Here is a 17,506-nt window from a genome sequence, read left to right as displayed (position 1 = left end):
CACCTCCCACCACCAATTATTTGTGCAAGTGCACTGGAAATTTTGAGGGTGGAAATCCTTCACGTGGAAATACAACCTGGAGCTTGTAGCATTAAAACCTGATTTAAGGCTTGGTAACAGATTTAATGAATTTACTGAGCAAAAAGGCACTGCCATAAGTAGCTTCCCCCACTATCTAACGTTTTTGTCAACCTCATGAGAGATTACGAATTTTAATTTCTTTTCCACTTCTGTTTCTCACACAGGCATATCACAGGCAGATTTCCTGATTATCCCCCTGAGAAGGCAGGAGGTTCAAAAGCTATTTTTTCTGAAAAAACTCCAGAGCAGGTACTGTTCCTCCTTTAATGAAAAAATTTAATAAGAATGGGGAAGGAACTGCCAAAAAAACCTGTTTATTTAACTACTAAATTTTCATTACAATGTCTCTAGTGCTCCAGGAACCTTATGGTTAAAAAGCTTTTTGCTGCAAGAGAAAGGATGGTGTTTTTTCCAGGGTAAACCACAAAAGTCAGGTACCAAAATCTGTTCCATTTCAGCCACTTAGTCACGACTGAAGGTGCTCAGGTGATGGACAAGGTGGCAGAAGGTGCAGAAAAGGGCCCAGCTACCAAGAGTTACTCTCCTGTTGCAAAATCCACATGGTTAACCTGGTCCTGGCTACTAGTATAACCATACGTTAAAGAAGCTTGGCTTAAAATAGGCCAGCAAAGCTGCCCCAGAGGCTGAAATTGGTTTCCAGTGGGTTTGCATTCAGGGTCAGCACAGCCCAGCAAGAATTAGTTTAGTTTTAAGCAGACAAGAGTTTCTTGTGCAGGCAGGCCTAAGCCTTGATTTACTGCCAAGACTCATTAAGCAAGTTTAACATCCAAGTGGAGGAAGTATCTCAGTTTATCTTATGTGTTCTCCTAGCGAACTCCGTTGTTTTTCCTGCTAAATCCCTCTCCCGGTTTCTCTGGCTAATGGAGGTGGCTGATAATCTCTTCCTCTGATCATCCTGATGTCACACAGGGGAAGTGCTTAAGCCCAGCTGGAGGCAGTGGTTGGCACTCAGAGCCCACCCCAATGACCCAAGCAGGATGATGAGTCTGGGGAGGGCAGTTATGAACAGGAAGGAGGAGGATTCCTGCACAGGGGAGCAGGGTTTGGCCACCGAGTGAACCAGGTGTGGGGGCTTTCTGGTGGGCTAGGAAAATGAAACAGCCAGGATCCTGTGGTCCTTAAAGCCCCATTACTGAGAGAGACTGTTACCTGATCTACCTGCAGCTGGGGATCTAACACAGGAATGGTACAACAGGATTGTCACAGAATCCCAGAACGGTTTGGGTTGGAAGGGACCTAAAGATCATCTCATTCCATTCCCTGCCATGGGCAGGGACACCTCCCACTAGACCAGCTTTGTGTCCAGCCTGGCCTTGAACACTTCCAGGGATGGGGAATTTTGGATTCAGTCCTCCCTGGAATCACAGGGAGGAGCCTGGATCCAGCAGTCTGAGTGTGGGTTGGGAGGTGTCAATACAGGCTGGCCCAGCACACAGCACTGCACTAACCATCAGCTACTTTGCTTACAACAAAATGCAAGAAAACTGCTCCAAACGGCTGTGTCCACCTAAAACTGAGCTCAGGGCATGCTCCTGGTTTTAGCCAAGCTCAGAGCCTGCTCAGCCCAGCCCTGCTGGCTTCAGCATTAAGTCACTGTGTTGTTCAGAGTGAAGGAGACCCCTCGGTTCATTTTCAGCTCCTAAAGCAGAAACACATGTCAGAGTCAGGAAGGCTTGGTTGGGCTGCTCCAGGAGCCACCCAGCAAGCGTGGCTTATTCCTGGAGGAGGCTTAGGGAACGTGGTGCTAATTAGCCCTGCTATCAACAAGGATAAACACAACTCCGACAGAAAACCTTACAAGAAATGACACCGAGCAACTCTGGGTGTGGAGAAAGAGATTTACTCCTCCTCTCCTGCTCCCAGCTTTGAATTCCCCACCTTCACCTGTTCTGCTGTCCTTCCTGAGCATCTGATTTCTCTTTGCATAAAGAAACAGAAACCATAGGTCTGAAGAGGTTGTCTTGCTGCCTGGTTTCCCTGCATCCTGGGAGGAGAACGCTGCGTCTATTTTCCCAGCAAATTTTCACCAACAATTATCTGATTTGCAACAATTTTGGGGCCTGTTTTCTCTCCCTTCTTAGCCAGCAAGTAATGTGTGTCACAGCCTTGACAGATCTGCACAGTGAAGTTGGCGAAAGAAAGTTCAGCACAGTCGTGGTTTTACCTGAATGTCAGACAAGTAAGACATTTCTTGTTCTGCTGAGTCAGCTGCATATTAAAAATCCCTGGGGCCACTGGGTTTGCTCCTCACTGGTCTACTGGGCAACATAGTGAAGGAAATCCTGGCCCCATTGAAGCTAATGGGAGTTTTGTCCTTGACTCCAGGGCAGGCTGGAGTTCACCTCTGGTACGGATGAGCTTCCGTGAAGGGCTTGGTTGCTCCTGAGTTAAACCCCATGAAAAAATCCAGGCTGAACTGTGTGTGTGTAAAAAGCGAGCATTTTATAAGACTCGGGTAAAGACACTTTGGGGAAAATAAAATACAAATGAATCACTTCACGACCCATTGCTGCATTATTATACATGCTGTATTTCTTGGTCCTTTGACAGCTCTGACCTTAGCTGACTTTGTAACGCAGCTGGCCTTCTGCACAAACTGCTTCCCTGCCACTTCACAAATAGCTGGCCAAAAGATGTGCCAGAGAGATCCCAGGGCAAAGTGCTTGGTGCTGTAGTCGGAAAAATGAGTGCTGTCCTTTAACTGGGAAAGAAGCTTTTCTCTACTTTACTTACTCTTCGAGAGTATTTAAGATTCCAGGACATCAGTGTAATCTCCCTGCATCTGTTCCAGATTTCTACCTCTGATGGTTTTTTTTATGTTTTGCTCTAGAGATAATCATCAGATGTGACAATTTTTAGCTTTGCCCTTATCCTGCTGCCAACAAAATTGCAATCTTTTCCTGTAGTTCATTAAGTCTCATCACCATGAAAAGAAGCTGAGAGAGTTGCCATTTAGCAGGTATTTCCACCTCTCCCGACTCCCTCTCATTTCCAATATTAAATAACCTACCAGAAAAGAAAAAAAGTGTCAGAGAAGGACTCAAATTGCTGGAATTGTACTTTTGGTATCCGGCATTCTGCAAATATGCTTTTATTCTGACAGCAAATACACCAAGAGTATTTTCCAGTACAAGAAATAGATGCCTACAGCTATGCTCACCTTTATGTTTCTGTTCCACACTATTCTGGATGCTCATTTTAGGAATTATCAGGCTGGGTTTCACAAGTGCTAAACACACAGTGCCATCAGCTGACACTGGGCACCTCAAATATTCTGATTATTTCCAGTTAACCCTGGAGCAGGAGAGAAACTGTACTCAGCCTCTGTTCAGCTACACAACAGATGGATATATATTCCAGCTCCAGACAGCAATCCACCTTCCCTAAAAACCACCACTACACACCAAGCAAAAGAACTGGAAATTTCATAAACACCTTTAGATGGAGACCAATGTTTTGAGGTGCCAGAAAACGAGCAGGAGAGTGAAGGAGTTTTAACCAGGGAGTTAAAGCACATTTGGGCAACATCTGCCAGGTGGAAAAAACACCCCAGAGCATGCTTCAATCATGGACTGCAGTGGGTGGGTTAAAGCCAACTGCAAGGTTTTGCAAGATCCTACTCTGAAATTCCACCCAACATCTTGAATTCTTTCCTGCAAACAAACAAATCACTTGGGTCGCTTCTGCAGCTTAAGCTTTGCTTGCAGGTGCACACTCGAAAGTAAACAATGCTCAGAAATGCTTGGCTCTGTCATCTTAAAGGAGTTTTTTTTCCAGCCACAGAGAAGGTTCTGTGAAGAGCTCCTCAAATGGATTTACCTGTGAGAGGAACAAGTCCAGACCACTGGCCCTCAGCTGGCTCAGGTGGGACAGAGTCCCAGGCCTCCCACGACAAAAACAAAACCTGCTGCTGATTTCTAAAAGAAGCAGCATTTCTTAGATTCCAAAACACCTTCTTTCTGCAGAGTTAACACTCCAAGAGAGCAGCTTTTTCTCTGCAGGAACATCATCAGGCTTTATGCCTACAAAGCATTCCTGTTCAAACCAGTTTTAGAGCCCAGCTCTGGGGTTGCCTCTCACCTGCCACAGCTGGAGATCCAGCATTCCCAAACTCACTCTATCCCTGCTTTTCCTTTATGCCCACAACACTAAAAGGGAAGAAGGTCAAGGAAGGTCTTCTTTCAAGGAATGAGGCTTATTCTTGAAGAACATCTGCCTCGAGTATCAGCTTACCTGAGCCAACACCAAGCTCCCTATGGCTGAGGAGAGAAGAACATAAGTGAGTCCTGCTGGCAGCTGGAGGTTTTCTTGTCTTTGGCTCACACAAACCAGCAACAGACAGTTCCATTCATAGGCTGCACTCTGGTTTTAGTGCCCATCCCTTTCCCAAAAAAAAGGAATTCACACTTCAAGAGTTTGGAAACACACTTAAAATGATGTATGAGCAGAGAAGTCAACTCAGCTTCTGTGGGATTTAAAGGGAAACGTCTTTTCAGCCTTGGAAGAAAATGGTGCTGGAAAAGAGTCATCACTAGCACAACAGGAGTCCTAGGAAAGAGCAGGAAAAAGACACAGAGGCTCAAATTCATCTGCTCCTACTGAAATACATTCTCTTCCTTGATATGAAGAGTTTGCTGACTGCTTTCAGTATCATATCAAAAAGAGGCAACCTAGCCAAGAAAAGGGCAGTCTAAAACAATTCAGGAAGATATCTGCTCCTATTTTTCCTTCCTTCAAGGGGAAAAAACCCAACTGTATCATCATGGGGGTGAATTGCTCAGTATCTCAAACAAACCTTTACTTGCCCTTCCCTTTCTCTTCTCCTCTCTTGTTGGATTCTTCAGGAATCTCCTTGTAGGTGGAGGGGAAATGGTTCTATAGAAAAGAAGAGGAGCCACCAGAGGTGAGGTGCACATCCAGCTTCCCCCAGCTCCCAGGCCTCTGGAATCACAGAGCTGCTGAGAGCAGAGATGAAAGCAGAGCTGAGGAAGCTGCACCAAAGGATACAAAAAAAAAAAAGGAGAAAAAAAAAAGGAGGAAAAAAAAAAGGAGGAAAAAAAAAAGGAGGAAAAAAAAAAAGGAGGGAAAAAAAAAAAAGGAGGAAAAAAAAAAGGAGGAAAAAAAAAAGGAGGAAAAAAAAAAGGAGGAAAAAAAAAAGGAGAGAGAGAAGAAAAAAGGCAGGACAGAAGGAAAAGGACAGTTCAGCTCTTCAGCCCCATCAGAGTAGGTTCATGAGAACAGAAACTCCACATAACCCCTTCCAGCATCCTCCATCTGTATAAAAACATGAGAGCAAACCATTCCAGTTGGAGTCTGGATGCACTTAAAATATCAGACGCCAAATCACTGCTGAAAATGAAAACCTTTTGTCAGTGCTGTGTGTTTACAGGTATCCTGCTGGATAAACCCACCCAGGTGCTGGGAATGGTTATGGTTACCCTTTGCAGGCAGGGCAGAGGTGGAGGTGACAAGGTTGGATTTCTGGCTGGGTATTAGCACTGAGGGAAGGATACACTCAGAGTAGTTCTGTTGGTTTTGGATACCACAGGCCTGCTGGGACAGTAAAAACCTATTTTGAACTCCAGTCAATCTGTTAATCTCTCCCAGGGAATGAAATGCTTCTCTGCTTATCACCTCCAGATATGACTGAACAGTGCTTGGGGTTTAAATTACCATATTTAATTAAATGTAAGATACTGACATGCTTGGGGAGATCCACTGATGAAATTGCACTGGCTGCAAAGCATAACCATTGTCATTGTCCCCTTCCAGTGTCCAGCCTTCTGTACAGTGAAAGGCATCCTCCAGAAAACAAATATTTTTACTGTTGCAAGAAACACATCTTCCAACTGGAAAGGTTTTATTTTCTACTCCCTCGTGGTACTGCCAATATTAATGATCCATCAGTAAACTTCAACGGCCAGAGGTTTTCTGATTTACACTCCTCAGTAAACGGTCTTAGAATTCCTTCTCAGGGACAGGAGAACACAATGAAAAGTGCCTGGAAACAAGATAATGGTAGAAACAGCAAACTCCACTCTCTGCCTTTATCAGGCAATAAAGTATAAGTGGTCAGGAACTCAGGTTATGGGATTTGATGGGGCTGTCCCCAGTTACCAGGGATAAGGACGCTGAGCTGTCCATGTGTATCTGTCAGGGTTTGTCACAATATCTCTGTCCAGTCTCTCTCACCCACTAGAACAACCTCAATCTTCAGCCACACATTGAAATCAGACACGCCTCAGGGCAACCTCTCAGAATCCATCCCTATAAAAATCAATCTGCCTTAGAAACACCAGGACAAATTCATGGGCTGAGTCCGAGCCCAGAGGGAACCTTAAGTTGTTAGATTCGAATATTGTGGGTGGTTTCAAGGAACTGGTCTTACTCCATGAAAACCCTCCTGGTTTGGGACAGAGAAATCCCCTCTTTCCCAATGATAACAGGAAAGGGAGAGTAGAGTTGAGTTTGCCCTCAGTGAAAGGGTTTCTCTGTAATGGTCAGCCACTCTGGAATTCAGAGGGCAACCTCTTGGATTTGGTGTTTCCCTACTGCTGGAAAGCTGGAAGTGTGGAGGGTTCCAGGATCCTACAGCGTGTCTGACACACCTGGCCCAGGAGAACACTCAGCCAGCAATTCACAGACCTGTGTGTCTCTTTGACAGGTCATTGAAGAACTGATTGCCAAACAGGAGGCGGAAAAAGCAGACCAGAAGGGGAAAAATGAAAAAGAAGAGAAGGAGAAGCCAAAAGAAAAAAAGCCACAGAAAGCTGGAAAGAAAGTAAGGCTTCCTGCAGTACTGGCAGGTGATGGAGAGAGAGATAAAAGTGCAACCTGTTCAGCCTGGGGTGGGCAGAGCTGGTAAATGGCATTTCACTGGTCACCAAGGCTCCCTGAAATCTTTGCTATAAAGGGGCTGGTTTCACCAGGGACACACTGCCAAATTATTTCAGGGGCAGCTTCACAGAGAAAAGCACCTGTGAAGCAGTGAAGAAGTGACCAAAGGGCACCTTCAAAGACATGCTATGCAACAAATATTGTAAGCTTTTCTGCTGAAGCAGCAGATTTTCTTTTTCTCATTTACTTTATAGCATAAACAAAAGTCGAAACAATATATATATTTTTAATAAGGGTCATTAATCTCTCCATGAATGTGTGGAGGAGAAGGGTGAGTTTTCTAGGGCAAAGCTTCACTGCAAGTTTTGCACAAATTAATTTTAAGGCCTAACCCTAGAACAAACACGTATCAAAAAAAGAGATGCTTTTCTTGGACAATATCCATTAATCTGGCCAAAAGCTCTCATAACATCCAGCCAGGAACCTAAATCACATGAATTGAGGAAAGAGTCCATTTAACTGGGAGGCAGATACCTAACTGTGAACTTGTAACTTGGCATCTTTGAGGGTTGAAAACGCTATTTGGGTCACATAAAACAGTATTTGGGGGGTTTGGGGTGGGGAGTTCTTCCCCTTTTTGTCAATGAAAATACACAGCAGGTTGAAGGAGCACGTACATAAATATGATCTCCACACTCTTTAAGCCTGATCTTTCAGTGCTGATGAGGAGGGGCAGTGGCTGCTCCTCTGCAAACCAACAACACAAAAAAAATGTATCTCAGTCCCCTCACAGGCCCTGCAAGGTTGTTTTGAAATGGGGGTGAAATAGCAGCACAGAGCTCTGGGGTTTTATAACTTCGTGTCATTCTCATCTCTTCACCCATCACAAGTCCTGTCAAGTAAAATTCTGAGCCATTATATCAGGTTCTCTATGGTTCATTGAGAAAGAACAAAGGGAACATTCTCTCCAAGGTTATAGCACTGACAGGGGGAAAAAAAATAGCATCTTAGACCAGTTGAGAAGTATTTGGAAAAGTTCTAACAGCAGGACTCTTATTAAAATAAGTATAGGCTATAAGTCATAGGGATGCAGGCAGGGAAAAAAGCTCTGCTCCCAACTTCGGTTCTTAAAGAAAACAAAAGTTTGATCCCAGAAGGAAATTTAAGTATTTCTGAAAAGCCTGATAGCAATCTCTACAAAGAGTATTTGGTATCAAAGCAGCTTCACTTTCTTTTTCTCTGCAAGGTGCTGATTTGATTTCCCATCAGGCACTTAAGGAAAACAAAACCCCCAGCTTCATCCCCACATAATCCCTCTTTTCAGCAGCAGAGAACCAGTGTGGAGTGCTTCACCCAGGAACCTGCTGCAGCTTGTCTCACTGAAAACACGAGCAAGGCTGTACATCCCTGCATTTCACCCAAAGACCAGGCTTTGGAAAGCCTCAGAGATAGATTCAGACTCGTAATTCCACGTTTGTGCTTAGATTCGAAAGATATGTTGTTGGTTCGAGGTGCTTTTAACACATTTGAACACAGAGCAAGTAAGGAATCAATCCACTGAACATTGAAAACTACATGAGCTGGCTCCTGAGGAAAAGTTCTTGTTGTTATATGGACTCTTAGGCCGTAAACTGAGGCAAGAGGGAGAAGAGCATCCTGCTAACCATGGATTTTAGGCTGTTTCAGGTTTGCTTTTTAACAGTTAGCACTTGTCAGTATTTCCTCTCAGAATATCAGTGGTTTAATAATTTTCTATAAATTGCCATGGAAAACTGGCAAAAGAACAGATTCTGCCTACTGCAAAAGATCCAAGGGTGAACCTCAAAATGCTGCACCCTGTAAAGCTGAGAATACATGAAAGTCACTGGGAATTTCAGCTCAAATCCTCAAACTCTTGCTTGTACTTTACCCAAAGAGTTCTTCATGTTCAGTCAGGAAACTCCTGAGTCTCTTTCAAATCTATCTATAGAGCTTAGGGTGGAAGTGAAAAACACATTTAGATTTTGCATGTCCTTCCGGGCCCAGACTGTAATTACTGCAAAATTGCTTCAATGAAAAACAGATATTTAATAACTCACATGATGGGGTTGCAACCGTATCTGCAGGTAGCAGATATGCACCTAATTACAGTGATAATTTAGGGGAAGTTATTTTATATTTAGTTATCCCAGGAGCTGCATTTTATGTCTTGCTGATAACAAGTAGTTTACAGGCTACTAAACAAAAGCCTGATCCACCCTGTGCTGTCTTGCATGAATCCACATTGACCTCAGCCCCAAACAGTGATCTAATTTCCCATTGTCGACTGTTACCTCACTGACATTTTGAGATTTACATCTGATAAAAATATAAAAAACTTGGATAATTTTCTGGCAACTTTTTCCCATCAGAAATACTGGTTCAGTGGAATGAAACCGGTTCAGGAACATGATCAGTGGCAGAGTAACTGAAAAAACTGTCATTTCATTTAAATATTGCAGATCTCCCACCTACATTACATCTTCAAACCAGCCAAAGCTTAATTCTTGTGGCTTCAGTGGGTCAGTTGATAAAATTACACCCCCTGTGCTTTGCTCATGGGGATGCTCCAAGGGCTGGAGCCCCTCTGCTCTGCAGCCAGGCTGGGAGAGCTGGGGGGATTCCCTGGAGAAGAGAAGGCTCCAGGGAGACCTGAGAGCCCCTTCCAGTGCTTAAAAAGACTCCAGGAGAGCTGGAGAGGGACTGGGGACAAGGGATGGAAGGACAGGAAAACAGGGAATGGCTTCCCACTGCCAGAGGGCAGGGAGAGATGGGATATTGGGAAGAAATTCTCCCTTGTGAGGGTGGGCAGGCCCTGGCACAGGTTGCCCAGAGAAGCTGTGGCTGCCCCTGGATCCCTGGAAGTGTCCAAGGCCAGGTTGGACAGGGCTTGGAGCACCCTGGGCTGGTGGAAGGTGTCCCTGCCCATGGCAGGGGTGGAAAAAGACCTTTCAGCTCCCTTCCAACCCGTTTTATAATCCTATGGAACAATGCTGTCAACAGTTTTTCTTATCACCTTCCCCCCAATCTAGGAAGAGGATGAAGGCTGGAAAATGGGTCCCAGTAATTTCCTTTCAGTACTGGAGGAAGGAAGCAGCCAATTCAAAGGTCAGTAGAAAAAAGATAACAATTACAGCTGGAATGTTCAACTTCATCTGAATGTCATTCATATAAGATCAAGTGGGCAGCTGCCCAAACCAAGAACATTACAGAAATGAGGACATTTCATTAAAAAATGGTGTTTAGGAAGAGAGTCTTCCAGAAAATTCTTGGGAACCTGTCAAAATCATGGAGCTAATTGTACAGGAAGGAATGTTTCTGTAGGTGAAAGTGAACAAACTGGAAGCACAAAGTGCTTCAATACACATGTGAAGGCATTTTTGGGTTTTCTAAAGGCAACAAAAATGATATCTGAATAGCTAATGATTCAAAAGCATAATACTGTAGATCGAGTTTCAACATTGTTATCATACTCCTGTAACTTTATCTGTCCATGGATTCCTTCATCTACATCAGCCAGTGAAATTGATTTGGATTATATGTTTTAATAGGAGGATCTTTTCAAGCAGAGGCATGAAAGATGCTGCAGAACTATGCAAAAGTGTGGGAAACTTAAACATAACCCAGACTCACAGCCAGGAGACTTGCTGGGTTGTCACACTGAGAAAAAAACTCAAAAGTAGGGATTTCTCAATAAAAATTTTAAAAAATCATGTTCTTTTCCAGATCTTTCTATCCTTTCCTCTCCACTTGATAACTGTTTGTCTCCTAAACACTTGTCTTCAGTGTGCACCACAAGTGAGTCAACAATCACTTGTGCCCGGCCTGGAACCAGCATGGAAGCCATGTACTTGCCTGAATTGGAAATGGGCTTATCTTTGCTGGATTTCGTGGAGATTCTGTTCTACAACAATTTGGCAAAAGCCTCTTTTCAGCTCTCCCCTCTGCAGAGTTAGTGCCTGCCTAAAATTCCTCTCGTGAAAAGTCCACGTTATTCCTCCCTGTTGACAAATTACTTGGTGTCAGGTTTTGTGGGTGGTTTGTGCTGGCTGGGAAGGCACAAGTGTACAACTTGTGCTAAACGTGCATCAGTAGCTTTGCCTGACCTCTGACTTGGAGCAATTAGGGTTTTCTTGCACATAATAAATCAGAAAGCAGCCTTGTGGCTAAAAAAGGGAGCTTTTCATCCCAGGCTCTGCCCTCGAAGGCAGAACCCCACTGAAGCCAGCAGGAGTTTGAGATAAGGATCAAGTTCATCTACACTTCTTTCCCTGGCTGCCCCAGGAGCATCAGTTGTGCCTTTCTATGGCACCTGAACCCAAAACCAGCCATAGCAGGACTGGGGGTCCCACCCAGCAAGTCCCCAGGGCAGCGAAGGAGCAAAGAAATCCCTGCATGTTGGGATGAAGCAAAAGGGAGGCAGGAGGGGTTTGCATTGCAGGAAACGTGTTTGGCTGTGACCTCACTCAACACAGGGGATTTAAACAGCGCTTCCCAACACAGCAGCGAGGAACAAAAATGCCACAGAGGCCAACAGGTTACTTGAATAGCAACAGAGAGTCCCGAATTTCACAACTATCCCAAGCAGTAATAACTCAGGGGGTTTATGGGGGGCTCTGGGACACATTTGTCACCCAAGCCCCATCTGAACTCCAGGTGCTGCCATTCCCAGCAAGGGACCTGCAAATGTAAAACCTCAGGGGTTATCTGTGCTAGCTTTTTACACGAAGGGCAGCTCTGAACTGTGGTGGTTCCAGCCTGAGCCTGGCTGGCATCCCGAGTTTAACACCCGTGCTCATCTCCAGCTCATCCTGCCAGAGCTGACAGCTACTCCCCCAGCTCTAAAGGCACATGAGAAGGAACCATTTTCTGCACAGAGCACAACCAGAAACCCTCAGAGTGGAAAGAACTCTTTGCAGGCTTCAAAGAATACCTGTAGTTCTGCCTTGGGCACAGTGAGAGTTTGGAGCTGTGCAGTTAAACTTCAGGTGGGGTTTTTTTCTCCCCCCTCTCCCTTTCTTCCTAGTGAACCAAGTCTATTTGAAACCACACTTATTTTTAGTAAACAGCTGTTTATTCCTCCTTGCAGCACAATCCCCTGCCTCATTTACAAGAACTCAGTGCTGTTTATTGCAGGACACAAACACAGCACTACCTGGGGTGTTCAAAAATATTTTTTAATCTGCCCCTGGATAAAATTCTTTGGTCACAGCCTCCAGAATCAAATCTACAACAACATCTGGCCAAAACAGTGTAATTTCTTGTATTTCTAATTTTAGCTTGCTTTCATTTCAGTAGCAGGATTGTGCAGAAAAAGTAGGTTTGAGCTTGGTCTTTCTACACTGCGAACTTTCTCTGTTCCTGTGTGGAAATAAGTCACTATCAGCATTTGCACAGAAGTTCAGAATTATTAGTGCACAGGCCTTGAAAACATAATTAAAGGGAGCTTGCTTAAGAAAGGTTTGTATCAGATGCCTACAGTGAAATCACTGAAGTCTCTCTTAAGGGTGTCCAAAGTTTACTAAACAATGGTTGACCAAACAGCAAACATCTCTGTTTCATCACACACACACACAACATTTACAATTAAGAAAGTCTTCCCACCCCGTGAAACTGATACTTTATGCTTAGGTTACTTAAATATTTATATATATAGTTCAGTTTTCACAAAAATGTAACCATTTAGTTATGAAATTTCTCTCCAAGGTTTTTCCTCCTCTGCCAAGCCAGAACTGCTGCCTAAACCTCTCTGGAATTCATGAAGGCTTTTATTCTTCTGGAACGGTATTTGACAGGTTTTCTAGTTGCTAAACTACGTTTGCCAAGCTCTAAAACACTTATTTTACATAATATTGTTGGAAATGGTCGCTTTGTGTGACTTCTTCTTTCACACTGGACTAAGCAAGAGTTTATGTGGAGAAAATATGAGCAGTCTGAACCATCACCCTCCTCTGCTGGGGGTTATTTTTGCAGTGCCCTGTGCTGTGAGGCAGCAATGTGGTAATTTTCCCCATTTTACAGATGCCCAGTTGATATTTATGACTTGTTCAGTGTGGTAGAGAATATCTGAGTTCTACCCAAACGTCCCACGACCCAACCTTTAAGGTGTGGCAATATTGTGCATTTTTAGCCAGGCACCAAAATTTCAAACCCTTCTGCCAGGAGGTTGAAATGAGCCCTTTTAAGAAAAGCTTCGTGCTTTAAAATAAATATATTGCAATTATTAGTCACAGGGTGGCCTCTGAAATTCAGAGGCACTGGAATTGCCTACTACTCTGCAGAGCTGAGGTGCTGATGTTGGGAGTCATGTCAGTGGACCAGGGTTCCTTCTGAGCCCTGAGCTAGTTATGCAGCTAAATCCCAAAATAAGCATCCACTATTTTAGAAAAGGTGCCATAAATTGCACTGCATACACACACACACACACAGAAATAGCTCCTGGAGCTGGATGACCCTGCCTGTAACAAAACACCAGCCAGTGAAAACAGAACATCTTTAGCCTCCTGACCTCCCTTTAAAATTAACTTTGAAACATTCTGTTGATCTATAAAAGAATAACAGAGCATGTAACACCTTTGAGTTATTGATCTCTTTGCTAAAATTAGGCACCTCTAACCTAGTGGCTGATATAACACTTGGTATTGCCAGGTAAGGTCTGTGGGGACTGCCACTGGCTTGCCTGAAGTGGGTATTAACCACTAATCAATTTACAAAATGACAACAAACAATTATGGAAAAAAAATAGAATAAAAATCTGTGGATCCCTCTATGAAAAATAAATACCTAAATCCTACCAGTCCTGTGAAAACATAGCACTTGCAACCTGCTGACCCAGTCAAGAAAGCGTTTAAAAATTCACATAACTCCTCATGCAACATCCCCTTTCCCCAGGGCTAGAATTCCAGGCTGGAGGAGGTACCTTTTAACTAAGGCAAACCAGCTTTTCCTCCTTGAAATATTACAGGACATCTGTCATGCCCCCTGATGACCCCCAAATAATTTAAAGGAATTAATGCCTATGTACTTCTGAGTTTCTTTCATTACTCCAAATATCCACTGTCCTTCTCCACCTCCACCATTCTCAGCTGTGAAATTACCACCACTCACCTGCAAAAAACTTTTCCCTGGGCGTAAAAACACAGATACTCTGCACCTAATTGGGCTCTGAAAATTTGTAGGGGATGGAAACAACAGCCAGTCTTGTATTAACTGGGCTAAAAAACTTGAATGTGGGTACTGTGAAACCTTCCTGGATTTACAGTGCCTTGGGTATGGCAGTGGGTACAGGGAAGAGTATCTTGTGCAAAACAGATTTGTAGAGGAGCCCATGTCTTAAGAGAGGAAAGCTGTCACTTTAAATCACCTGGAAACTGAATTATCACATAACTGCTGAAAAGGAGCTGTCATTCAGGAAGATACTATCAGGGCTTGAAAAGCCAGATAGGAATTGCCTTCCTTCAAATTAGCACCAGAAGTGTAGGGAAAAAAAAGATGCTCCCATTAAAAAAGGTACTTTGCTAATATGAACTCAGATAGGCACTGAGCTCATGAGACTTCATTTAGCTTTCTTTCTAAAGAGCAGATTGCAGTTTGCCTCAACAAAACTAAAAAGAGCTGCACCTTAGGATCATTAGACACTTCATCATAAAGAGGTTTTTTGGATTACCAGATTACACAGGCTTGCTTTCACTGTGTATTGAGTATCCTTATTACTTATCCTTTGCACAACACTTCAGAATAAAGGTGCTGTGCAGGGTGGGTCTTGTCTCCTTTTGGAAGGCACTTTGTTTGCCTCTCAATTAGTGCATCGAGTTTAAAATTCCCCAAAGTGAAACCTCTGCGTGGTTGTGCGTCACTCGTGGCTCAGCTCCAGGTTACTGCTCTGTCACACTCACTGTCCCCTCCCTCCCTCCCTCTCCCCCATTTCCATGAGTCTGGTGCAGGTTTTGATACCTATTCCAGTGCCCCTGGCCCACATTTCAGCCTCCTGTGGATTGCTACAAAGGACCAGCTCGCAAAGTTTGCAGCAGCTTTAACTGAGCAGGGGGAGATCAGGGGGACTTGGTGGTTTAAGTTAAACCCCTTCCTTTGGTCCCCAGGGAAGTTCCCCATCGTGCCAGCCAAGAGACACTGGTGGAGAGCACTTCCCTCAGGGCAGGAGTCATCTTTGTGCCTCCTTTGGGGCAAAGATTTAAGTACTGTGCTGTTAAACAGAGAAAAGTAGTGCCAACTTCGGGCATGACATGGTTTGGCTGGGACTGTGCGTGAAGATCCACAACGCTCTGGGCGTTCAGCTTCACAACCTCCAAATGACAACCTCAGGATCCCATTATCCTCCTAAAATCTAATACCAGTTTGCAGCCAAAAGCACAAAAAAAAAAAAAAACCCCAAAACCTTAACCTCAAGATTTACAGATCCTAACACACACAACAGGGCTCTGAACTTGGTATGGGTGCCTTGAGCCTGCCACTTTCACACCACTAATAATTTCATAAAAGCTGCCTACAACTACCCATTTTTTTTTGCCTCCAGCAGCAGTTGGAAAAACCAATGGCTTCTGTAACTTTTTTCCCCCCTTTTTCTCTTTCCTTTGGATAACAGTCTTTTGGCAGAACAGAGACAACGAATCGGATTTTCTCCAGGATCACGACCCAGAGCTGATCAAAGAAGGGGAGCGTGAAGAAGTGGAGGAAGAGATCAGAGTGCAGGTGTGCTTACAATGGGGAGAGGACACTAATCATGTGCATTACCTGGGCATATTTCTCTGCAGCTGTAAGAACTGACCCTCCCCTCCTTCCATAGCCCCTTCTACCTGTTCTCTGCTTTGACACTCGTTCAACTGAACGTTCGTCTGAGGTGAGGTGGCAGAACAGAGAACTGAGGAGGGTTCAACTGTGCTTGTCTGGACAGGTTTGTGAATTGATGGAGGAGAAACTGAGGAATCTCAAACTGCACGTGGATGGGGAGAAGGCTGGCGCTCAGAAAAAAGGTGGAAAGGCTGAAAAGGTAAGAGCAGCAGGTAGGGAGAATTTAGGGTCAGTCTCAATTCTCTGCCCAGGATCAGTGGTGTCCAGTGCAAACCCCTCAGATACCAACATCAAACTCTCCACCCTAAACATTTAATGAATCTCAAGTCAGAAACATTTAAAAATCTATTAATCTCTGGCTGTTTTCAAGGCCTTCTCCTTTAGCTCTTATTCTTTAACTTTTATAAATATTGCTTAGGACAAGTTGAAATGTTCCAGAGATAAATCGCTACAAGATCGATCAGATTTTCACCCTCTTGAAATCTCCTGATGCAGTCAAACAGGAAAATCCAAGCAATCCCTCTCTTTAGGGTGACCTGTTCAGATTAATGCAGTTTTCCAAGGAAGGCATGGATCTGGAGGCCAGTAACTTTTCTGGCTGCAGACTGTTTTCCTCCTAAATAAGGACTGGTTAATGTGTTTCAAAACTGTACACACACCAAAAAAAAAAAAAATCCCTTTAAATGTTCTTTCATTTCTCTCTCACACCACATAGATCACAGGTACACATTATGTTGCTGCTTAACAATTGAAGGGTTTGGGAATTTACAATTAAAGCCAAGTTTATTTAGGTATATAAATAGGTTAAACCCACTGAAACACAGCACATGTCATGTTCACATCTAGTTCCACAGCATTACCACATGAAGAATTCCACAGCTTGTGGTTCACTGAATTCCTTACCCCAGCTTTTCAACTACAGGTCCTGTCAGTGCAAAATAACTCAAAGCTTATTCAGACCCCACGTTCAATCAGCAGATCCACTTCAAATCCTCAGGGCAAACAGCCAACCCTAATCTCCTGTTGTATTTCATTTCTATAATCCTTTTAGCATGAAAATACTTGCTGGTGCTCTACTTCGACTCAAATTATCTTTAAAAACGCTCTTTCACCTGACAAACATTGTGCAGGGACAATCCAAAAACAAAAGCAACTCAAGCAACTCTGAAAACCAATCCCAACTGGATTCCTAAACCCCTTTCAAAAATAGGGAGGCTTAAAATATACAGACAAAATATTGCAACACTCTGTTCCCAAAGTTGTCGTGGGCAGACACATTTAGATGTGTCAGTGCCCTGCTTCAAAACACCACACTTCAATTTTAGAGCTTTATATTAGGGGTTGGGATGGACATTTTTTCCTTCAATGTAGTGTTGGAAGAGATTAGGGTGGAAAGAGATTATTTAACTTTTGTTTTTCCAAGTTGTGGCAGCAGCCTGAGAGAATGAAGTGGGGGGAGAAGAGGAGGAAGAAGTACTAATTAGATAATACGAATTCCTTCAAGATTTTATCTAAAAAAAAAACCCACCCAAACCAAAACAGTCCTATTTGAGGGGTGGGGAACGGAAGGAAGGATCCAGTGTTAGTCAAAACACCCCTTTCCCTGTGCAGAGCTGTTTGAAATGTGCAATCAGCGTTGGCAAAGGCTTTTCCCAGTTATATTTGCACAAATATCTCAGACATAAAACCAACCCACTGCACAACCAACCTGTGCACACGGACCTCAGACTTGCCTTAGGAA

The 17,506-nt window shown here is 43.8% G+C and overlaps 1 protein-coding gene across 1 annotated transcript in view; it reads left to right on the top strand.

Annotated features, from left to right (window-relative positions):
* The window catches only part of IQCA1 (IQ motif containing with AAA domain 1), a 97,634-nt gene that overhangs the window by 49,129 nt on the left and 30,999 nt on the right, over window positions 1-17,506 (top strand). The window contains exons 7-11 of the mRNA XM_050340538.1: window positions 246-330; window positions 6,767-6,883; window positions 9,990-10,065; window positions 15,560-15,666; window positions 15,869-15,964. Of these exons, the coding sequence (XP_050196495.1) occupies window positions 246-330; window positions 6,767-6,883; window positions 9,990-10,065; window positions 15,560-15,666; window positions 15,869-15,964 (481 nt within the window). The remainder of the gene's footprint in view (window positions 1-245; window positions 331-6,766; window positions 6,884-9,989; window positions 10,066-15,559; window positions 15,667-15,868; window positions 15,965-17,506) is intronic.

Source organism: Myiozetetes cayanensis, unplaced genomic scaffold (assembly GCF_022539395.1).
Source record: "Myiozetetes cayanensis isolate MyiCay16 unplaced genomic scaffold, myiCay2020 scf9, whole genome shotgun sequence".
NCBI lineage: Eukaryota > Metazoa > Chordata > Aves > Passeriformes > Tyrannidae > Myiozetetes > Myiozetetes cayanensis.
Note: the sequence above shows the minus strand (reverse complement) of the source record. Positions and strands in the feature narration are given on the sequence as shown.